This window comes from Mauremys mutica, chromosome 9 (assembly GCF_020497125.1).
Source record: "Mauremys mutica isolate MM-2020 ecotype Southern chromosome 9, ASM2049712v1, whole genome shotgun sequence".
Taxonomy (NCBI): Eukaryota; Metazoa; Chordata; order Testudines; family Geoemydidae; genus Mauremys; species Mauremys mutica.
The window spans coordinates 77,495,875-77,520,552 of record NC_059080.1 but is presented as its reverse complement, the minus strand read 5'-3'; the positions used below and the strand labels follow the sequence as shown (position 1 = coordinate 77,520,552).

The 24,678-nt window shown below is 43.7% G+C and overlaps 2 protein-coding genes across 8 annotated transcripts in view; both read left to right on the top strand.

Annotated features, from left to right (window-relative positions):
• The window catches only part of ANKUB1 (ankyrin repeat and ubiquitin domain containing 1), a 50,260-nt gene extending 33,909 nt beyond the window's left edge, over positions 1-16,351 (top strand). For 4 of the 7 annotated variants that reach the window (XM_045029904.1, XM_045029901.1, XM_045029902.1 and 1 more), the window contains 3 exons: positions 2,984-3,098; positions 5,292-6,221; positions 14,325-16,350. In XM_045029904.1, coding sequence (XP_044885839.1) covers positions 2,984-3,098; positions 5,292-6,221; positions 14,325-14,409 — 1,130 coding nt within the window. In that variant the 3' untranslated portion in view covers positions 14,410-16,350. Of the gene's footprint in view, positions 1-2,983; positions 3,099-5,291; positions 6,222-14,324 lie in introns of all 7 variants that reach the window. The other 3 variants (XM_045029907.1, XM_045029905.1, XM_045029908.1) reach the window with 1 other exon arrangement.
• Positions 16,352-18,245: 1,894 nt separating this feature from the next.
• Positions 18,246-24,062, top strand: COMMD2 (COMM domain containing 2). Its single transcript, XM_045029054.1, has 5 exons — positions 18,246-18,747; positions 19,265-19,342; positions 21,064-21,146; positions 22,680-22,853; positions 23,452-24,062. Exons 1-5 carry the CDS (start codon positions 18,681-18,683, stop codon positions 23,647-23,649), a joined length of 600 nt encoding a protein of 199 aa, XP_044884989.1. The 5' UTR covers positions 18,246-18,680; the 3' UTR covers positions 23,650-24,062.
• Positions 24,063-24,678: the final 616 nt, after the last annotated feature.

Genomic DNA, 24,678 nt, shown 5'->3' with positions numbered 1-24,678 from the left:
GCCTAGGAGCCGAGAGACATGTTGCTGCATGTGGGGAGCTGCCCAAGGTGAACATCACCTGGGATCTGGCACCCTGAAACCCTTCCTGCACTCCAACCCCCAGCCCTAAGTCCCCTCCTGCACCTAACCCCCCTCCCTCCATTGGTAAATATAACTCTTAGTTAACCGGAATTTTTTACTAATCAGCACCCCCCATTCCCACAACATGCCAGATAACAAAGCTTTTACTGTAAACGGAAAAAATGCCAGTGAAGTTTTCTGTTAGGTCACTATGCTGGTGACCAACCTAACCAACAAACCAATCTAAATGTAGGATAAGCTATAGCCCAGTGTGTTAGCACCATGCCAGAATTAGAATTCCTGGCTTCCTAGCTCCTGCTGTTTTGCTTAGTCCACTACACCAGAGATACTCAACTTTCTTCCACCTTGCGTCCCCAAACCAGCAACAGTTTCTTGTAACAACTCAATCTGCTGTAGTCAGAAAATATTGAAGGATTAATATCAAGGCAGGAAATCATGCCTAATGAGGACATCCACAGTTTTTGTTTTAGTTTTTTAGAAGGCACATAAACCCCCTCATGCTCTGAGGCACTAGTGGTTAGACTGGTTGGTTGGAAGCCAGGACTCCTAGTCTCTATTTCTGGGTATCCCAACAAGCTACTTGAGCATAGCACCTAGCCTCCCTCTACCTTGGTTTACCCATTGGTAAGAAAGGGGAAAAAATAATAATGAAATTAATCACACAGGACACGTATAACTATGGATGACAACCAATAGTACAGATAAGGGCACAATTTCTTCCCTCATGTCTACTCCATATAAACCCATTCACTTGAGTGGAGGTGGATCAGGCTTCAATGGGACTACTCACATGCTTAAAGTTAGATATGTGTACCTTGCTGAATCGGTGCCTATGTAAAGGGAGAATTTACCCCACCATAACTTTTTGATGCCTGAAAAGCAGTCAAACGGTTATCATACGGTTTATTTTTCCCTGAAGTAGAAAATGTAAGTTTGTGGATAAATATATGGAATAAACTAGCATGTTAATATAGACTTAAACTTACCATAGTCCTAAGTCTGGAGAGTGAATATGAAACACAGACCAATTCTGCACCTTGTATAGTCAATTTATACCAGTGTAAAATGGGTGTAAAATACTACTATTATGATCTGATAATGCTTTACACCTACTCGAATTTGCATTAATGTGGATGACTATACAAGGTACAGGGCAATGTTTAATTTGGCCCCTATAACCACAATATTTAGAAAGGGAATAAATATAAAATAACCCAGACAAATACAAATTTACAAGCAAGTAATGTTTTGTTTCTAGGAGTATCTTAGTTGCTGGTCAAACACACATCTGATACCATTTATACAGTATTACAAAAATAAACATTCACCAGCAGACAATCTAAATGTAAACTGCTTATAAAACTGTTCAGAAAAAAAGCCCCAGGACTTGGTCAACAGTATACATACAGAAACTGAACCACTGAAATCATGAACTAGGTAATCTGATCAATAGTTCTACTATCTTGGATATGGATATTTGGTGCAGGGTCCCGAACCCAGTATATACACAGTAACATTCCAAACCAGAACAGAAACACTTTAGAGATCCAAAACATAGAGGTCCAGTTTTTCAGTCCTGATGCATTCACAACTGCTGTTCCAATCATTGCAAATGTGGGGGTTTCTCTGTGTGGGAGCTGTCCGCACTCACACTGATTTAACGCCCACATAACTCCATGGAGTTTAAGTGTGAACAAAAAGTCTGCTAGGAAGAGGCTCTAAATGATTAAATTTAGAATCTCACAGCCTATCTGATATATGCAGTTTTAACACTGGTCCCACTTCTACCCCCAGAAACCAGTGGATGTTACAGCCATGAAAAAAAGATCAGGACTGAGACCAGAGTATTTTTAATGCCTTCTAATGAAAGTTTTAATTATAATACTTCCTAGAACAGGAAATTCCTGCTGAACTTCACTGCCCCAGATCGTTTACAGGAAGTTGGGTCTGTGACTATGTTTAAAATGTGAATATCAAAATATAGTGGATTATTAGTAGCAAACCTCAAAGTCCTTTCTTACTTACCATTTATCTGGTTTTTTTTAAATTTTGATTTAAATAATAAAAAAGACACCTATACACAGGCTTTAGGTGCCCTGACACTCAATCACATTTACAACATAATACTTCCAGTGGCATTAAAAAGCAAACCATCAGACAGGAACAATAGCACAACTTAACTAGCCAGCCAGCTACAAAAAGCTCCTTTCAGCTTCCTCCCATCAACCCATCATTTTGAGAACATATCCTCAACCCCCTTCCAATAGACAGTTTTTGCTACATGCCTGAAAGGTCACATAATTCAGGCTATTTCAGACCAAGTAACCAATCAATATCCCATCTGTGTGCAACAGACTGCAAACATCTCCTTTTTTGAATATAAACTAGCCAAAACTAACACCTTTTCAGATTGTTTGGTAGTTTGGCAGGGGCGGCTCCAGGCCCCAGCATGCCAAGCGCCGGGAGGGCGGCAGGCGGCTCTGGTGGACCTCCCGCAGACGTGCCTGTGGAGGGTCCGCTGGTCCCGCGGCTTCGGTAGAGCATCCGCAGGCACGCCTGCGGGAGGTCCACCGGAGCCGCGGGACCGGCGACTGGCAGAGCGCCCCCCGCAGTGTGCCGCCGTGCTTGGGGCAGCAAAATGGCTAGAGCCGCCCCTGTAGTTTGGTAAATTCACAGTGTTAGGGGGCTTACATTCTCTTTTCTGGCCAGCCACTAGACGACAAGCTATTCACAGGTGTGGCCTGACATTCCCTCCAGGAGAGGGTTGTGGTACACACACACTTCAGCCAGTAGGTTGCAGACAAATATCCTTTATATGCAAACCGAGAGGTTTAGACATTTATAAATTGCAAAATTAACAAAGCTGGAAGCAAGCTAAGTGATTGCATCTTGCTGTTGGTAGGCACAACACTTCGTCTGGATGTGTGGGATGGATGGAAAGAATTCCTGACTGGGTGCCTCTTAGGAAACAAGCATACAGTCCAACGCTTTCTGTCTGATGAAGAACCAGTACTCAAGTACGTTAACTAATTGCATTTGGTTTTTAGCCCATTTTAATTTCTCCAGTCCAAGCACCTTTGTTCCCTAATAATGTCTTTTGAAAATTGATTATGTCTTGGATTTAACTGCCAGTTTACTTTAGTTTTTTAATGTAAGGTGCTATTCAAGCAATTGAAATATCTCCTAATGGGAGTATAGCAAAAATATCCTCATAATATAAAAAATATATCAGCTATCATTTTAGTAATTTGGAGCCTGATCCATATTGATTTCAGTTGACTGTGGATCATGCTTTTATTTTACAACAGGAGTGTATGTATTTTAAAAAGTCACTCGTATTTGGACATTTGGGAATTGTAATGACATCTCTGAAGACTGCCCTAAAGATCACCATCACTTCTTCACAATTGTTTTTAATAAACTGTTCTTGCAACGGAGCATTGTTTATATTAGCCTTGTAAAATTCTACTTGCCCATTCACCTGGAATGAGTTTTTCCTAGGCAAGTAAAATATAATTAGTTTTAAGTTGTTATGGTAAAGGGAAGCAGGTAGCTTTTGTGACTGTGCCAATACATTTTCATGGAGAATTTGCAAGCCAATGCCATATTTAATGCCTCCTTAATAACTCTGAACACATATAGACTGTATTGCAGTACATAGCTTTGGTGAGAGATGCAAAGGAGAGAAAAGATCCCAGATCTTATCAGTGCAAGGGAAAAGCATCCTATTACTGACCTAACAGGATAAAGAAGATCATTTGACTGTGAAAAATCTTTAGACATGACATAACACAGTAAGATTCGTTCTAAATGAAATACAGTATACCAGCCTTTGCCCTTGTAAGAAATCACAGTACTGCATGATAGTGTGGCACCATGTTTAGAACATGGCTACAGACCTTGTGGAACTTGACTTTATCAAGTTTTTTGTTTCCCCCATCCTATGGGGTTACTACAGAAGTGGAGCACAAGATTCTCAATATTTAATTTACTAATTAAAAACCCAGAATGTAAAGTGTCAGAAATATAAACAAATGGCGTCTTTTTACACAGGATGCTAGCTAACAAATGACTTGATGCTACAGATTTGGAAATAATTAATTAGTGCCTTCATACTATAGAGTCTGCCCTGAGTTCAAATAGCCTATCGCTGTCAGGAATAGTAAATCACCCCATCAATTTTTTACAAGTCATACTACTTTCCAGAAGATGGCAATATCTCATCTGAATTTAATCTGTTTCCTTTCAATCTGGGCATTATAAACACAGTGACCCTTTGTGATATCTAATTATTAATGCACTGTAGGATATAAAAGGGCAACGTATGAATAACATACTTGAACGGAGAATTAAGCTAGAATAGAGTAGCTCTCGATCAGTGGAAATCTAATGAAAGATGCAATATAATGAAAATAATTGTCATATGGATTACAGTATATGAGAGAGTAGCTCAGTGTCAATATTACTCCATACCTAGATTGTGGTGATAGTCTAAGAAGGTTTATTTTTCTATTTAGTGGCAGTGGCTTTGCATAGCAAGTGGTTTCTACTGTCTTTACCAAGAACAAGGACACACACAACATAAGGAATTGTTAGATAAGAATTAGCCGGACAAGCCTATCCTCTTCACATGTATTTTAACCCTCGTCCCCTATTTTGTACCTGTATCATTTAATCTCCTCCCCCACTTTTAAAATGTCCAACTATTTGTCTCTGAAATACTTGCACTCTTTTTACACTGGTCTTTAAAGATCTTGTGTACTCATCTCACATTTTTTAATGTCATGTGGATGTGAAACGCCTTACTCCGTGTAAACTGTAAATCCTGTTCCACTTTATGAAACTCCTCTTCACCCATGATACCTCTAGTGGGTCATCTTAAAATCTTCTCTCCACAGACTGTAAAATCAGCGTATGCCTCTGTTTTCATTTGTGGATAACAAATATGATCAACAGTGACTAAGCCCTTTTAACAAAGGTACAAATTACTTATTCATATGGGGACCATACTATCTAATCAACCCATTAGAGCACAAAATTATGAGGCTTACAGACATATCTTGGCATATGTTTGGCTGAATATTTTTGTGCTGTCATTCTGCAAAGAAATATACATAATTTTGAAAGGTAGTATTTTTCTAATGCTAATGTTATGTTGGATTTCTTTAGTTTCTTCTGTTAATTTATTTTTTTTGCATTTTTTTTTTCAGATATCAGAAGAGAGTGGCTCTTTACATGGCAGCATTTTTTGGGCACCTTGAGCTCGCAGCATGGATCCTGAAACAAGGAGTGAGACCCAATGCGGCAGTGGGTGTTCATCCCTATCGAGAATGGTGTCAGGAAACACATCATCCAGATGTAACTAAATGTCCAGTTCATGCAGCTGCAGAAGCAGGCCAACTAATTATACTGAAGGCCTTTGTTAATTATAGTGTGTTGTGCTTAGAGTGCCAAAATCCAGCAGGGCAAATTCCTCTGAACATATGCATCAAACACAAACATAAGGATTGTGTGCTATATTTAGTTACCAAAATGTGGTCAGTGGTTTCTTATCCTAATTTTTCACTTCCCATGAAGATTTTCATTAAATTAAAGCAGTGGCTGCTTAGGGGTCAGAGTCACATCCTTACCACGAAATGGCTTAACCAGGCTGCAGTCTTCAGAACACGCGTGGGGGACACTGTTATCGTGGATGGCTTCACAAAGCCAAAAATGACCTCCAAAGCCAGGATCAAGGCAGCAGGCAATATGGACTATAAGTTACCAAACCTAATTGATCAAACTCCACATGGGAAAGAGTCATGTCCCTTGACAGTTACAAAGGGGGAGCAAAAAGTAATAAAGCTCAAATTACCTCCGTTGGAAGATGCAAATAAGCTCCCTAACATACACAGACTTCACCAAAAGAAGAATATTAGAAAGAAGGCTGCTCAGCCTAGAAAAGATGAAAGTATGGACCAAAACATGTGTTTAGCTAAAGTTCCTTTGCCCCCTATTTCTAGCCTCAGAAATTCCCGCCCTCCTTTCTACTATTCAACACCTAATGCTAAATCGCTCTTAAATTCCTCCTCTGAGTGTTTCTCAGAACACAGTGGAAGAACTCCAAGAGATAATGCAATCTACTGCTTAGCTATTGCCAGGTATGGTATTCTCTTTTGTTTTCCTTCTTTATTTATGTCCCTCCCAGGTGCTTATATTTTCTTCTCCCAGTGTTTGCTCATGTCCATTCCACATTACGTGTGGGTGCACCCCAGGCACAGTCATTGGAGATTTTTCCTTCAGTGGTATCGATTGGAACAGCTTTAGCGCCCTCTGATGCTATGCGCTCGTGCACTGGTATAAGGGACCCAGATAGACTGCACCCTCTCAGTTCCTTCTTACCACCCAAGATGGTCGCTGGAACAACTCCTCTTGCCTTGGCAAGGCTTTCATCTAGTGGCTTTGTTATTCCCTTCTTTCTTCACAAGTTTAGTTACCTTTAGTGTATATATGTATATACAACTTTAGTGTGTATATATAGTTAGACCCCACAGTTGCGTAGAGGGCCATGCCCCAGTCTCCAGACTTCAAACCCTGTGCCTCCTGTGGCAAGCCTATGCCAGTGAGCGACCCAGACTCCAGCTGTCTGAGGTGTCTGGGGGAGGCTCATGTGCAAGAGCATTGCCAGATCTGGCACCAGGGGTGGGTTGTGGAATACATATCTGCAGCCACATCTCAAAGAACAACTGTTACAACAGGTAAGTAACTGTATTTTCTAAGTATAATAATATGATTTGATTTACAGTTCTGTTTTGTCCTCGTTATTAAAAGGCATGAGAAAAGGAACCAAAATACGTAGAAGCTGATCCAAAAACTATCAGGTTTTTTAAAGCTGTATTTCGTTTGTGTGACGTTACAACTGGTCACTAAGGGTTTTTAATCATGGACTGGTGAATTATAATTGGCACTTTCTTGGAAGTTACAGATAGCCAATATTTGCAGAGACAAGGTGGATGAGGTATTACCTTTTATTGGACCAAACATCTGGTAGTGAGAGAGAAGCTTTCGAGCTACACAGAACTCTTCCTTAAGTCTGGGAAAGGTACTAAGGTAAATGGTCCCTTAGAATATGTGCTAACAACTTACGCTAAACTATCTGTTTGACCTTTGTATTTAGCTGTGACACTCTGAATACCTTTCCCTGACCTGAGGAAGGCTGTGTAGCTTGAAAGCTTGTCTCTCTCATCACCAGAAGTTGGTCCAATAAAAGAACAATCATTTTCCCTCCAGAAAATTTTTTCTTCCTTTACTGTAATTAATGAATCTGAGGTGTATAAAGGTCTTCACTCACCTTGTCTCTCTTATACCCTAGCACCCACACGGCTGGCTACAACAACATTACGGATAGATATTTGCAGGAAATTTTTGTAGGATATGTTTGAGGGATTACTGCCACCTACTGGTAGCAGTTATTAGCATACATATCAGTTACAATTGAGGCCTCGTACTGAGAATAATTGTTGATGGAAGAACAACTTTGTGACCAGAATCCTTGCACTTAGCCAATGCCCTTCAGTCTAGAAATATAAGTAGTAAGATTCAGAGAAGGCTGAAAAAATTCTTAAACAACAAACACACAGAAGAACTAGGTACAGGGGTGAAAGTAAGGCAGTATGGGCCGGTTCAGTGTACCAGTAAAAAGTAGCCACCAGTACCGGCCTGTACCGCTGACTTTAAAGCGCTGCCACAGCAGGGATTTAAGGACTCTGCTTAAAGCGCTGCCATTGCAGTACTTTAACGTTGCTGCCCCTTTTGCACCCCCCGTCGGTGGCCCTGCCGGGTCCCTACCAGCAGGGCCGTCAATGGGGAGGGGCGCAAAAGGGGCAGCGACGACCCGGCAAGGCTGCCGATGGGGGGCGCAAAAGCGGCAGCCAGTGGGGCAGGGCAAAAGAGGTCGCTTCCCTGGGGCTGTGATTTAAAAGGGCCTGGGGCTCCAGCCTCCGCTGCCACTGCTGGCTAGAGCCCTTGGCCCTTTAAATTGCTGCTGGAGTGCAGATGGACTGGCTGAGGGATGCTGACCCCAGCCCCGCCCCTTCTGCCTGAGGCCCCGCCCCTTCCAGGTGTGCCAGAGAGGTCCCATACCGGTAAGAGCTCCATTTTACTTTCACGCCTGACTAGATAACACAGTAAATTATGAGTGAGGAAGTACTACACATTCCCAGGAATATTAAACATGCACAATAAGAGGGGGGTTATGCAAATTATGCAGAAGAAGTTAATAAGACACTTTTTAAAGGAAAAATAATTACCTTGTTGAATCTGCAACTAAGTGAAGACATCAGAATTTGGACCGATATAAGGGAATTAAGTACATGCCTAATTTTAAGCACCATTGGCTTCAAAGGCACTCCTCATGGACTTAAGTGTCTTGATGAATTAGGGTGTTAGTGTTTATTCAGTCAGTGGGAATTTGTCTCAGTAAATGTTGAGTGAGGAGCTCAGGATCTGGCACATTGTTATTGTCTCCTTTCATTTTAAAAATCAAACTGTTGGGAGGAGGGTGGACTCCTTTGCCCTCAGGGGAAGAAAGTCGCTGTGACACTGTTAAAGGGCAGAAAAATGTCAAGAAAAACAGATGATTTTGAATTGCTGTTAGTAATAGGTGGCAGGAAGAATCTGTCAGATTTTTTTTTATGGCTGAAAGACAGGGAGAAGAGAAATGTATGATTCCAAGGTGCAAATGGAAACATTGAAAAGTGTGAAGTGAGCCTGTTCCAAGCTTGAGTCTACTTCCACTAAGCGATAACTCAGAGGTTCCCAAACTCTTTGCTGGCATGACCCCGTTTTAATTAACTATTTCCTCCTGAGACCCCAGACAGCATTGAGGACTCCATTTTGGAGAGCAAAATGGCATTCTCTGCACAGCGTGAACTTGCATGCCCCATACACATGAGGTTATACCGCCTGGAGGATGCCATTTTGCTTTACAAAATGGTGTCCGCCGCACAGTGTGACCTCATACTTATGGCACATGCGAGGTCACACTGTGCAGAGGTAGGGTGACCCACCTGTCCCTAATTGGTCAGGACTGTCCCAAAATGTACATTTCAAGTCCGGGTCAGCATTTGTCCCAAATTTCCTGCAGCGCCCCTCTGCGCCTGCCCGAGGCTCAGGGGTGATGCCAGCCTTTTCTTGGTGGGGTGGACGAGGTGGGCCTTAGCCCACCCACAGGCCATGAGGCCCTGTCCCCTGCTCCTCCTCTTCCCCCCCCCAATGCCCTGCCCCTGGCCAGGCCAGAAGCTGGAGCCAGGCAGTAATGAGAGCCACCCAGGGAGCCCAAAATGCTGTGTGGAGCCCTGGATGATTCACCTGCCCTGAGTGGCATGCCCCGGGGGCAGGGACACAGGCCAGGGACTCCTCTTGGGCACCCTGGCCTCCCACCCAGGGCAGGTGGAGGGTCCAGTGCTGCCCACCAAGGCCGCCGGGGGGGGGCAAGTGGAGCAATTTGCCCCGGGCCCTGCAAGGGCCCCTACAAGAATATAGTATTCTATAGTATTGCAACTTTTTTTTATGGAAGGGGCCCCCGAAATTGCTTTGCCCCAGGCCCCCGAATCCTCTGGGCAGACCTGCTCCCCACTGCAGTCCAGGCTCCCTAGGCGGCTCTTACCACTGCCCAGCTTTGGCTTCTGGCCTGGCCAGAGCCTCAGGGGGAAGTGGAGGAGCCGAGGGGCAGGGCTCCTGCATGCGTCCCATTTTTGCATGTTGAAAGGGTGGTCAGATAGATAGTACCTATCTATAAAAATGGGAATAAGGACAGCCCAGGGAATTATAGACCTGTCAGCTTAACTTCAGTACCTGAATTCAAACAATCAATTTGAATAAGGTAAGAGTCAACATGGATTTGTCAAGAACAAATAATGTCAAACCAACCTAATATCCTTCTTTGAGAGGATAATAAGCCTTGTGGATAGGGAGAAAGCAGAAGATGGTGATATATGTTAACTTTAGTAAGGCTTTTGATATTGGTTTACATGACCTCAGAAACAAACTAGAGAAATATAGCCTAGATTAGCCTATTATAAGGCGGATGCACAACTGGCTGGAAAACCATACTCAGAGAGTAGTTATCAGTGATTCACAATCAAGCTGGAAGAGCGTATCAATTGGGGTCCCACAGGGATCAGTTCTGGGTCCACTTCTGTTCAAATGATTTGGATAATGGTATAGAGAGTATACTTATAAATTTTATGGATGATACCAAGCTGAGAGGGATTACAAGCTATTTGGAGGACAGGAGTAGATTTCAGAAGTGGAACAATGGTCTGAAGTAAATAGGATGGAATTCAATAAGGACAAATGCAAAGTACTCCAGTTAGGAAGTAATCAATTGTACAAATAGAAAATGGGAAATGACTGCCTAGGAAGGAGTACTGCAGAAAAGGATATGGGGGTTACGGTGGATCACAAACTAAATATGAGTTAACAATGTAATAGTGTTGCAGAAAAAGCGAACATCATTCTGGCATGTATTACCAGGAGTGTTGTAAGCAAGACATGAGAAGTAATTCTTCCACTCTACTCAGCACTGATAAGACCTCTACTGGAGTATTGGGTCAAGTTCTGGGCACCACAGATTGGGAAAGATGTGGACAAATTGGAGAAAGTCCAAAGAGAAGCAACAAACATAATTAAAAGTGTAGAAAATATGACCTATGAGGAAAAATTGAAAAAAAATGTTTGTTTAGTCTGAAGAAGAGATGACTGAGGAGGGACATGGTAAGTCTTCAAGTATGTAAAAGGTCGTTAGAGTAGAGTGATAAATTGTTCTCCTTAACCATTGAGGACAGGACAAGAAGCAATAGGCTTAAATTGCAGCAAAGGAGATTTAGATTAGACATCAGGAAAATCTTTCTAACTGTAAAGGTAGTTAAGCACTAGAATAAATGGCTTGAGGAGGGGTTGTGGAATCTGTCATTGGAAGTTTTTAAGAACAGGTTATACAAACACCTGTTGGGGTGATCTAGTTAATACTTAGTCCTGCCTCAGTGCAGGGAACTGGACTAGATGACCTATTGAGGTCCCTTCCAGTCCCCCTACATTTCTATGGTTTTCTGATTCTAATTGCCATTCTTAAGTAGTAATGTGTCACTTTATTGTCAGATCAACCTCCTTCCCCATGTCCAGGTGTTCCTAAACCTCTGACTGCTAGAACCTGGTACTGGAACTCAGTAAATTGCTCTGTTCTGTTCACTCCCTCTGAAGCATCTGACACCAGCCACTGTCAGAAGACAGGATACTGGGCTAGTTGGACCATTGGTCTGACCCAGTATGGCTGTCCTTATGTAGTAAAACCAATGGTAGGAGTATGGAGGAGGAACACCCCACGTGAATTTCTTCAGAGTTCTCTATTAATTGTTGGAAGAGGGAGGGTTGCCTTGTCTTTGGAATGACTGGCTGTTCCACCTCCATATCCCTGTACAGAAGCCCTGCACCTTCCTCTCGCTTCAGTGGAGATGCACAAACAAGACTTTTTCTGGCCAAGGCTGCCCCCAAGCAACCCCCATTGGCTGGGAACAGCAAACTGTGGCCACTGGGAGCTGTGGGGAGCCGTGCCTGCGGACGATCAATGTCAGCAAAATGTCTCACAATCTGTAATCAAATTACCCTGATGGGCTGCATGCACCACCACTGCTGTAAAGCCATCCTTGCTGCAGCTGCTGTCCCTAGCACCACGCTGCACCCCTGCCTTCCAGACCGGCCTGCCCAAGTGCCATGTAAGTCCCAAACTCTGAGATGGGACACAGGGTGCTGAAGTGAAGTGGGGCATAGCCAGGCAGATCCCCAGGAGGAACTCATGTGCAGGAGCCAGTCCCACAGCAGCAGCAAAGAGGTGCAGAACTGGCCACCTCATTGACCACTCAGGTTTGGCCCCACCACCAGCCCTCTGTCAGGATAGGGAGGGGGATAAATGGTATTGCAATCTGGTGCAGGGGAGTCGCAGTGCCACTCAGGTTTGGCACCGTGTCTCTTCCGTCATGACACGAGGCTAAACTTCAATAGTGCTGCAATGCCCATGCACCTGGTCACAACACCACTCACTCAATGTAATCCCTGTAGCACTCCCCCCTCTGCTGTTATGACCAAATCTGAATGGGCAGTGGGATGGCCAATGCTGTTCCCCCTCACTGCTGCCCAGCAGTACGCACCGTGCGTAACGTGAATATAGCTGTAGGTGCCACAGATCCCTGCTCTAGCAGGGGAGACAGATGCATGAATCTGAAGGCCATGATCCGGGCCACAGACAGACACATTCTATTATCAAAACAGTAGTGTACGCGTTGTGTAAATGAATCTGCTGATTCAGACTTTGGGCTTATGCGCTATCAAAACTGCTTCTTTTTAGGCAATAATATTAAACAATCCTTGAGGATTTCAGAATAAAATATATTAATATTAGTACTAGCAATATATCTAGCTTGACAAAGTAATGTGGTAATACGATAAAAATGCTTTAAAATATACGTTGTGAATGCGTTTTTTGGGGTTATAAAAATAATACTAGATGGACGGACACTGTAGATAAAAGATGCGTGAAAAATGGTTTTAATTTATCACTGGATAAAATCTATCATATTTCTTCTTTACTGTTATTTCCCATACATTTAACTGATTTTCTAAATTTCCTGTGAGCAATTGTGTGTCTAATTTGTGCAACTACTACAGCAGTTCCAGTGTGCACTCATCTCAGGTTGCTGCTCATGGCCTATTTGTATCTAACTATATAATATGCACATTCAATTACTTTCAATCATGGAATTGTACACACAAATTAGACAACTAATTGTGCATAGTCAGACTGATAATCAGGCCATTAGTGAGAAGAATTGTATATTATGAACTTGATCTTGCTTACTTGGGAAAAATACCCAGTCAAGTCAACGGAAGTTTTGCCTGTGCAAAAGATGCAAGATATACTGTATATACTCATTCATAAGCCGAATTTTTTTAGTAAAAAAAGGAAAGCACCAGAGAAGGGGGTCGGCTTATGAATAGGAAAGGAGAGGGAGAGATGGGACACAGCCCCTCTGCCCAACAGAGGGAGCAAGGAGAGGCAGCACAGCCAGCAGAGACAGAAGGGAAGAGGTGGGGCCAGAGTCTCTCCACTTCTGGCCACGCTGCTCTCCCCACAGCCTCCGAAGCAGCTGCAGCTCCAGGGCTGGCAGCATAGGCGTACGGAGCACATTTCATTAGGGTGTGCACCCAGGGAATTTTATTTAATTTTTTTAAAGGCAAACATCATAAAGGCTGTGGTGCGGGAGGGAGTGCGGGGTGCGGGAGGGAGTGCGGGGTGCAGGAAGGGACTCAGGGCAAGGGATTGGGGCAAAGGAGGGGTTCGAGGTGCAGGCAGGGGGCTCAGGGCAGGGAGTTGGGGGGCAGGGTGCAGGAGGGGTTCGGGCTCCGGCCTGGCACCACTTACCTGCAGCGGCACGCTGCCTACCTGCCTGCCCTGGCCCCATGCCACGCCGCTCACCACATCCCTGCACGACCCCGAGGAGGGGGCACAGGGCTCCACACGCTGCCCTTGCCACGCTTCCGGGTACCTCCCCCGAAGCTCCCATTGGCCGCAGTTCCCTGTTCCCTGGGCAAACCTGGCACACCCTGTGCACATGCCTATGGCTGGCAGGCTGCAGCCGTGCCGCTCGCCTCCGCCCCCCAGAGCAGGCTGTGGCTGCACCGCCCGGCCCAGCCCGCTGGAACATGCTGCAGCAGCGCTGCCCAGCCTGCCCAAGCAGCTCCAGCCAGGCCAGAGACATTCTCCCCTGGCCCTCCCCAGATAAGGTGGGAAGGGATGGGATGGGGACAGTGTGGGGGTCCTGGGCTAGGGGTGGGGTCATGTGGGGGGTGGTCACAGGGGTTACTCACCTGACTCCCAGCTTCTCCCCCCCAAAATTTCCCCACCAGTTGCTGTCCCGGCCCATCAGGGTAAGCAGCTGGTGTGCCGGGACACATTGTTTACTTAGGTTTACCTCTGTGCCTACGGACACTCGAGGTAAATAAACCATCTTGGCCCCCCCAGCGGCTTATCCTCATGGCCCGGGAGCCAAAGTTTGCTGACCCCTGAATTATAGGGTTGGCTTATGAATGGGTTATAAAAAATTTCCATTTTTACTTATCCATCTTGAGGGGTCGGTTTATAAACTAATCAGCTTATGATCCAGTATATATATATAAACAGTTAATTTGTCCTGTCACTTGTCTTGCAGTGCATTTAAAGAGAAACCATGGCTTCAACAACTGGGAATTGCAAGAACCCTAGCTAAGAAGAGTGTCTGCAAACCTGTATACTGATAAAGGCCTGATTTCATATTGAATGTTTCCAGGAATCTGTAGTTTGGGGAGAGAGCCTATGTTTGAATGCTCTAACATTATCAACGTCCTATTTGACAAGCATCCTAAATTCAATGACATAGTACACAGATATGGTCAATGAAGGTATATTAATAACAATTAATACATTACATGAAGATAATGTATAAATCATTAGTGGATGCTCTGGGCTTCATCTGTTTCAGATGTTTGATCTCTTTAGCGCTAAAGAGAATAAAGATTAAATCATGTGACAAAAATAATTCTGAAAAACTGAATGCAACGTGTAAGGGAAAAAGAATGACTCATTAGATTAGTGTGAACCAAAGGTTTTCAGCATTGTATAGCACCACTGTGAGAGAAAAATTAGATCACCTAGGACTAAGCTTTAATGTGCTAAGCAAAGCCTGTGAGAATCTCCCATTGAACTTCTAGTCATGCTTGCAGACTTCATCCTCCAGCACTCCCTAGGAGTTTAAAGACCTTCCACTCCTATCTCTAAAACAGTTTCAAAATGACTTTGATTAAAACCTTTTCTGCAGCTCCTGCTATCCAGAAGAGCCTGCCCTGTGTCTCTCTACCTCATTGAATCTCTGTCCTTTTTTAAGTCTCCTCTGCAAATCTATCTTTTCTCTCTTGCATACTTTCTTTCTCTCTTCCATTGAGATATTTATTTAGGGTCCTCATTCTGCCAAACCTTACTTATATGAGTAATCCTTACTTGTGCAGTCCCATTGAACTCAAGGGACTAGTCCTGTGTGCAGTAAATGTGTGACCAGGAGTGTTTGCAAGGCCTTGTCTACGCTTGAAATGCTAAGCAGCACAGCTGCAGTGCTTTAGTGCTGAAATTCATTACAATGATGGGAAGGATTCTCTCATTGGCGTCGTTAATCCACCTCCCCAAGAGCCGATAACTAGGGCTACATCGACACACAGCCAGGATCCACACTCTGAGATTGATCCACCGGCGGTCAATTTAAGGGGTCTAGTGAAGACCCACCAAATTGACAGGGATCGCTCTCCAGTTGACCCCTGTGCTCTACCCGATGAGAAGAGTAAGGTGGGCCGACGGGAAAGTTTCTCCCGTTGACCCCCCGCGGTGTTGACCCCCCGCGTTAATTCGACCTAAGGTACGTTGACTCCAGCTATGTTATTCACGTAGCTGGAGTTGCGTAGTGTAGGTTGACTTACGGTGGTAGTGTAGACATAGCCTAGGTCAAACCTAGAGCTATCTACAGTGGGGCTTAACTACATCACTCAGGAGTATGGATTTTTCATTTCCCTGAGTGATTTAGGTGGATTGACTTCACATTTGAGTGTAGACCTGGCCTAAGAGACTGGCTTTTATTGTCTGACCCCAGTCATTTGATATGGGAAAGGGTTAAAAAAAGTTAACACCCTTGTCACATGACGGGGTGACTATCCATTGACTTGATCAGCTAATGTTACAATGAGTAAGACTTATTTGAATGAGTAAGAGTTAACATGATCAGGCTCTAACTGAGACTATATTACTTATCTCTGCAAAGCATTTTGGTGTACAGAGCCTGACTTGTCTTGCACAGAAATCATAGTTTTACCATTGACTTAAATGGGAGAAGAACAGGGACCCCAGTTAGTGTGAAATATTCTATTACATACTCTGTCACATGAACTGAAATAGAAGTACTGTAAAATACACAAAGAAAAAGGGGTCACACATTTAAAATCCTGCCATTTCATAAAATGAAATCTCCTGCATTGGCAGGCATATGGACTAGATTGCCTAATAAATCATTTCCATCTCTCAAAATGTCCCTGATATACAGGTAGCACTTTCAGATTGAAATTCTTTCCTGAAATATAAAATGATAAAATCGTGTCTGAGGGCATGCCTCCACTGCCTGGTCTGCCTCAGTCTATGGGGGTGTAAAGAACAGTGCACACCAAAGTGCTGTGCTATAACTCCCCCGTGTGGATGCTGCAGGCACAAGCCAAAAGATTTCTCATTTACATTAATATAGTCCTCTTCAAATAGGACTATGGTAATGAGAACTGGGAACCTTGTTCCCACAGCATCTGCACAGGAGAGTTACAGCACAGGACTTCGGTACGCACTGCTGTTCACAGTCTCGTAGTCCAAACTGCAGAGCAGTGTAGACATGCCCTGAGATAGTATCTTCAGCGGTTCTGTGAGAAGCAGGAGTAACAATGTGTATGTGTCTCTTCCTGTGTATTTCTCCTCTGCTCCTCTCACTCCTATGAGAGAAAAGATGGACAGGTGAGCTATTAAATTAACAACTGGAATATATTTGTTGGTTTAGCAACTGATTGCACTGTATATTGCCTGTGATTTTGACTTCTCAGTATTCTTCTCAACCAATGTCAACATGAATCACACACAAAAAATAAGATTTTCTACAGAATTGTAAAAATAAAAATGATTACAATGTATTTCCATTTTTCTTATATATCTTCTTTTCACAGGTATTAATTAGCATATAGTATCTTTATTTTCAATGCTGCACATTTATATACCATACTTGTACTTAAAACCAATTGGTGACTATCTTTTAACTACGAATCTAGGATCTGCTCCTCCTCCTCCTCCTCCCATTTAAATCTGTGGCAGTTTGTCCACTGTGGCATGAAACCAAGTATCAGAGGGTAGCCGTGTTAGTCTGGATCCACAAAAACAACGAGGAGTCCGGTGGCAACTTAAAGACTAACAGATTTATTTGAGCATAAGCTTTTGTGGGTAAAAAACCCACTTCTTCTATGCATCTGAAGAAACGGGTTTTTTACCCACGAAAGCTTATGCCCAAATAAATCTGTTAGTCTTTAAGGTGCCACTGGACTCCTCATTGTTTTTGTGACATGAAAGAATTGGTCTCACTGTGGTCATATTACACTAGACTGCACTTTATAGGAATTACGGTACAATGACATCAATAAACAAAAAGCCACAACGATGCATAGTGTCATTGTAGCACATTAGTAAAATCAAAATCTGATCTATTTTGCTTATATAATTATTTTTAGATATCCACACAAACTATTATAGGAATGTTTACAGTTCCGACCCCTGTAGTAGATGAGTGGTATCTTTAAACAAAAACCAAAACCTCTCCTACTCATCCCAGGCAGTCTCTCAGACCAGTTGGAAACATTTTCATTTAGAATATTACTTTCTGTTTATTAATATTTCCAATAGTTTAAAATTAGACAAAAGGAACAGGCAGATAAACGATAAAGAACATTAGGCTGATTGTTTTCCTCCTGCCCTTTTTGGAGGGGACAGTGGATTTAGGGATTTGTCAAAACTTGCGGGGGGAGGGGAATATCTATGAATGGGTGACTTCTAAACTAAATTTGTAAATATTTTACTCGCTATCCACAGGCCTTTTCCATTTCTAAATGAACTTCTTCCCAAATAAAATCTGCCAGCTGTGGGAATCTTAGTGCACCCACCTACATAGAGCACCCACAAATAAGTATTAGCTGCTTTATTCTCTCATTTCCCTTTTGAATAATTTACAGTAAATTGAAAGCTAGAGGTGAAGCACAGCTACATACCACCTATAAATATAAACAATGTTTGAAACCGATTGTTTAGCTCTTCACTAGCGAGGGCTCATACAGCGCTTTGCACGTGTAAAGGTCTGGACTCGGTTAACCTCATGCTTTGCGGGATCAAACCCTGAACGTGTGAATTAAGGAAATTAGAAATCAGTAGCAGCACTGAAACAGTTTCCCTCAAATCCTGCGGAGATGTTAATCCACGCTCTGGGTGGGCCGCAATGCAGCGCTAGCTCTGACCCACACTCGGGTGTGGAAACCTTCCTGCTACCGGGGGGTCTGAAATCTGGACGCGGCGCTTAGCTGTGCGGAACACAGAGCCTTGTGCCTGCGGCGCCGATACCCCGCTTCGGGGCCTCGCGCTCTGGAGACCCTTCGGGCCCCTGGGCTGGACACCGGCCGCGATCGTGGGACCTTCCCGCCCGCGCTGGGGGGCGCCTGGGCCGCAGCAGGGGGGGATTGAACTGCCCCCGGCACAAGCAGGCAGAGGAGCCGCAGAAGAGGCCGCTAGTGCAGGGAGCGTCTCCCCGCCCCCGCCCGGCCTTGTCCCTGCTCCTGGAGCCCCGGAACCCGTGTGCCGGGCCGTGCTCGCCGGCCGGAGCGCGCCGGCTGAGCCACCCTGACGGGAAGCGGGTCAGCTGAGCGCGGGGAGGCGCCCGGCCTAGGAGCGGAGCAGGCGAGCGGCCGCCGGGAAGATGCTGCTGGTGCTGTCGGAGGAGCACAAGGAGCACCTGGGCTTCCTGACCCAGGTGGACAGCGCAGGTCCGGCTCCTGCTGCCCCGCCCTGGCCGGGCTCCTTCGAGCCCCCAGACCCGCCAGCGCGGTCCCCCCCCCTTGGGCAGCGAAGTGGGGCCTGTTGCCCTGATAAACTGAAACAGGGTCCTCTGCCCTGCTCCCAAAGCGCCTGACATCACCCCGGCTCTGGAGCCCGCTGTGGTTGAGGGGGTCCCCAAGTAGGGTGACCAGACGTCCCGATTTTATAGGGACAGACCTGATTTTGGGTCTTTTTCTTATATAGGTTCCTATTACCCCCTGCCCTGATTTTTCACACTTGCTGTCTGGTCACGCTACCCCTAAGAGCCCAGGGCCTGCTGCAGGGGCCACATGTCAGCTCTGTTCATGAGGGAGACCTGGCAAAGGCTTGGCTGAGGTGTGAAATGTGTCCCTGGCATTGCAAAACGCCCCCTGTCTCCCAACAGGCCGGAACTGCCCGAGAGTTACCCCAAGCACAGGAGTCACTAGGCAGGTCTGCAGAGCGTTTAATCTCCTTTCATTTCAGTTGTTGGTGAATTTGGCCGTATCGCCGTGGAGTTCTTAAGAAAAGGCACCAACCCGAAAATCTACGAAGGAGCCGCAAGTAAGAGCGAGAGAAGCGGGGCAGAAGGGTAATGCTGCCTAGGACCTTGCTGGACTGAAGGGGAATTGTTAAAACTGAGTTTTTTAAAACACTAATTAAAACAACCTAGATATTTTAGATTGTATTAATCAAAAACGTATGCTTAGATACTACAGCAGGTGTGGGCAAACTTTTTGGTCCGAGGGCCACATCTGGGTGAGGAAATTGTATGCGGGGCCATGAATGTAGGGCTGGGGCAGGGGGTTGGGGTATAGGAGGCAGTGGGGTGTGTGGGACGGGGTGTGGGGTGCAGCAGGGGGCTCAGGGCAGGGAGTTGGGGTGCAGGAGGACTGTGGGGTGCAACAGGGGGTTGGGGTACAGGGTGGGACAGGGGGCTCAGGGAAGGGGGTTGGGATGCAGGAGGGGGTGCGGAGTGTGGGAGGGGGCTCAGGAGGGGGTTGGGGTGAAGGAGGGGTGTGGCAGGGGGCTAGGAGGCTTAAGGCAGGGGGTTGGGATGCAGGGTGCAGGAGGGGTGCGGGCTCTGGCCCGGTGCCCCTTACCTTGAGCAGCTCCGGGCAGCAGTGCATAGCAGAGCTCAGGCAGGCTCCCTGCCTCCCCTGGCTCTGCGTCGTTCCCGGAAGTGGACAGCATGTCCGACACTGGCTACTGGGGGTGGGATGGGGCAGGTGGCTCTGCTGTGTGCTGCCCTCACCTGTGGGTACCACCCCTGAAGCTCCCATTGGCTGCGGTTTCCCATTCCCGGCCGATGGGAGCTGGAGGGGGAGGGGGGCAGTGCCTGCAGGCGAGGACAGTGCACAAAGCCATCTGTCCCCACTTCCGCCAGGGGCTGCAGGGACGTGGTGCCGGCCGTTTTCGGGAGTGGCGCAGGGCTAGGGCAGGCAGGGAGCCTGTTTTAGCCGCGCTGCGCCATGGGGCTGACAATGCCATGGGCCGGATTGAAAGCCCTGACGGGCTGGATCCGGTCCGCAGGCCGTAGTTTGCCCTCCTTGTACTACAGTGTTGTGCAGCAATATAAAATCCAGAAATATATTTGGGACAGATGTAACATCATGATGCCTTAAATGGATGTCATCAACTTGAAATATGCAATTAACAAAATAAATTTCTGGTGCTTCTAAATTTCTCTTCCATTTTTTGTTGTTTTACAGCAATGATTTCCTGGTTTTCGAAAAATATTTTTCTGTCTCCTGTTGCTTTGCGAAAGGCCCATCCAACTAGCAGAGTAAAATTGTCTGTTTAGTGGATTATAGCTGGGAGGTGGAGGAATGAAATTAGCTGTACCCAAAGGATTATCAAATGTATAAAGAAAAACAACTGAAAACACTACTTTTCTTTTTTAAATCTTTCATCTATAGCAATCATAAATTATACTTGTAACTGTGGTTTAAATAATTTAGGTGTGATTATATGTTTGTGTCCCTTTAATGCAATGCCTCCCTTTCCAAAGGGCAAAGTCTGAAAGTTGGCAACACTAGTACCAATCTGGTAACCATTGGTTAGATTTAAAAAGTGATACACAAGTCAGCATATTATTTTATTAAATCATATCATAAACTCTAAAGCGTTCTTTCAGGTCCTGTTGTGACTTACCATGCAATGTATGCTCAATGTATGTACTAGTTCTACTGTGCTTTTTAAAATTTTATTTATTTAAATGACCTGCGTGTTATAGCCTGGACAGATACATCTCACCTTGTCTTCAATATCTGTTTTGTTTTCAGGAAAACTTAATGTTAGTAGTGACGTTATTCAGCATGGAGTTGAGGGATTAACATATCTTCTCACTGAGGGCTCCAAGCTCATGGTAAGGAATAATGTTGTGATAGTATATATCTGGGGGTAAAAGTTTGAGAGAAGTTCTCCAGTTTTTTATTGGAAAACAAAGGCTTCCACAATATGCCTACAATGCTGGAAACACTTAGACAAGAGACCCAAGTCAGGTTTTCATAATTTGACAACTTCTTGATGATGGGAGAATGAAAAGGTATGTATAAAAGCAACCTCATTTTTACATAGTATCATAATAAGCATCCCAAAGCACTGTCTATGTGACTCACTTCACTTTGCCTAGCATGTGCATTTCAGTGGCTCTGGAGTTAAACTTTTTAACAGCACATAGCAACAATACACAACAATAAAGAACAGAAAGTGAGGAATAATACTTTAAAAAAACTATCCAACATAAGTGAAAGGAAATTATTTTTTGAGTTCTGACACTGTTCAAACGCTGTACTGAATACAGTCTAGATTAACTCCTCTTATTGGTTGTTTCTTGGAGCTACCCAGGCTACTGGCCTGATGCCGCTTAGTTTGTGAGATTTTAACTAAATCACCATAAAAGGTAATATGAATCCAGGCAAATAGAAAAGAAAGAAAGAAAGAAAGGTACCTGGGTAATAAATTGTCTTCCCATTGGGAAGACCGTTCAATAAGTAAGAGGATACTTGAATATTGCATATGTATGAAATAAGTGGAGCAGTTGACTACTAGTCCTGAGTTAACTTCATTCATGTGTATTCTTCTGGTATTGCTTCCAGTTCTTGGAATAGAGTGAAATATCTTCCTTTGGATAGTAGGGTGACCTGAAAAATGAAATAAATTCTCTTGGCATTTTGATGGGATAGAGCTTGCCATGGAATACTTACTTGTTGGCAACAGTGCAAAAGGAAGACTCTTCTCTTAAGTACATGACTCCTTCCAGAATAATAGAAACTGAACTAGACCATAAAATAAAACATACATGTAGAAAACCATTGATCTGGGACTGTCAAAGTACAAGGGCCACTCTAGATTAATGTAATGTGAGCTCTGATGTTGCACCCAGTGCTTACGTACATAGATAGGCATTTTAGAAATTTCAGAGTACTTTAAAATTTTAATAATAATGCTACACAATAGTTTATAACTGTATTTGATATCTAGAAATGTACTAGGATCTGTCAAGGCCCAATAAGTCATTGTTATAAGCTCCTTCTATTAGTACATTATTTTGGTTCCTACTACTTTCAAATAGGTGTACCAAAATGATTAAATACAAAATGTTAAGCCTTTTTTTGCCCTTTTTAATTTATTTGAGTAGTTGTGTTTGAATATTATTATAGATGTTGATGTATGTTAGTAGCAATATCATATCAGCATTTATACACTAGTTAACATGTGAGAGGTTTGATGGATTCTAGATATGGAACTCCTCTCTTATATTTCTGCATGAAAGGGATTGTAACTAGTTAATGTGACTTTAGAAAATGTGATATATAGATTCCGGGGAGCAAGAAACATAGTAATAGCAACAACAGTTGTGCAATTCCTGACTACATTCTAAATTGGTAATTTCTAGATTTCTGAGATAGACTTCCAAGACTCAGTACTTGTTCTGGGATTCTCAGAAGAATTGAACAAATTATTGCTCCAGCTTTACCTTGACAACAGAAAGGAGATCAGAAGCATTCTTGGTGAACTGGCACCAAAGCTTCCCAGTTACCACAGCCTTGAATGGAGACTAGATGTGCAGGTAACATACTCTAGTCTTAGTGGATAATCTGAATTTCATTTTAGCACATTTTGGCAGAACAGGCTATTGTGGGAAAAAAATAAGGTTAATTCAGTCTTCTTAAAATGCTCGAGGCTGCAGTATCTGCATTTATATAAATATTTGCAGACGTTTATTTACAGTCTGCACTGGAAGACAGTGGGCTTTAAGATAGATAAAGAATATAGTTAATGTTGCAAAATGATTTCATTGTTTTATGCACTGTTACAATGCGGAGTTCTGTCAGATTTATATACTAAATTAAAGGATAACTTTAAAAACAATAAAATAGACTAAATAATAAAGTCTTTGGTGTAATATATAATGAAGCATTGTCAAATGACAGCATTGCAAAAAACTACATTTGATTAAACTAGAAACTGCAATCATCTAATAATGATAAAATTAGATACAAATGGAAAGAGTAAACTATATGTCAGTCTATGAGGGGAAAGTTGCAGAAGTGTTGAGTTCCAAATTGACACTTGGGTTCCTAGCATATTTCTTTGTTTTAACGCGTACTGTTTCTTTTCCCCCCCCTTACTTCCCCATTTCATCTCATTTGAACATCTTCATAAAGCTTGCCAGCAGAAGTCTGAGACAACAGATTAAACCAGCTGTCACTATAAAGCTACACCTTGATCAAAATGGAGATCAGACAACCAAAATATTACAAACTGACCCTGCTACTCTGCTCCACCTAATTCAGCAACTGGAACAAGCCTTGGGGGAAATGAAAACAAATCATTGTAGGCGAATAGTCCGCAACATCAAATAACATTAATTTGTGACTTATCTCATTAAGTAATTTGTGAAACAGTAGTAGAAAACAATGTTCACAAGTATACATTTTGAGGAAAATAAACATCTGGATCAGATGAAATGCTTTCCTGTGCTAGGATCTTCAGCCAGTGGTTACAGGCCGAACTTCCTTTGTTGCTAACTTTATACAGATGCCTGATGTGAGTTAGGATAATTGTCTTGTGCTTTAACTCAATATAGAAATTAGTCTGGTCAGCTCTACATTAGTTCTCTCTCCTTGGTGAGCATCCCTAATATTACATTGAGACAGCCCTATATAATACAAAGTTGTGTATTCATTGCTATATTTTTCAAGCAACATTTTTCTCTTGTGTTCTTTCTTAAAATAAAAAAATACTTACACTGAGAAGGAGTGATATTTTATCAGGATTGGTCTTCCATCTAAATCCTTATGCTTATAGAACCACTGAATTTAGCTCTTAAAGTTCCCACTTCTTTTCCCTGTCATAACTTCTGTTAGTGGCTGCTAAGATGCTTTTATGAAGTGGTGGCAACAAATTCTGTAATGCTGCATATATCATCAAAGTCACATTACAGACAAATAGTAGGTTTGTTTTAGATATTGTTTCCTATGTTTCTGGCTAGACTTGCAAATAAGAGAGTCAGTCCACTTTTAAGTTTAACTTATGTTAGCTAAAGCACTCTACTACTGTTTAACTTTCTGCAAAGATGTGTAATATGGTAGCACTTCCTTGACTATAGTGGGGTGTGATGGGGTGGCTACCTCATGCAGGAGTGGAAGGGGTTAATGGAGGCCAGATGGGCCAATTAACCTAGTAGATTGGAGGCTAAGAAGAAAGCCCTAATTAGAGGAACAGGCTGTGCAGGAACAGATGGGGCCTGTATAAAGCTAGGTAGCTGGCTGCAGATAGGGGTCACTGTTGCTGGGAAAGGCTGCTGCTGGGCAAGGGAAGTCTCTTCCTGCGAAGGGGGAGCAGTGTTTGGAGACTGCAGAGTGCATTGGATGCAGTCATACCCTGGAAAG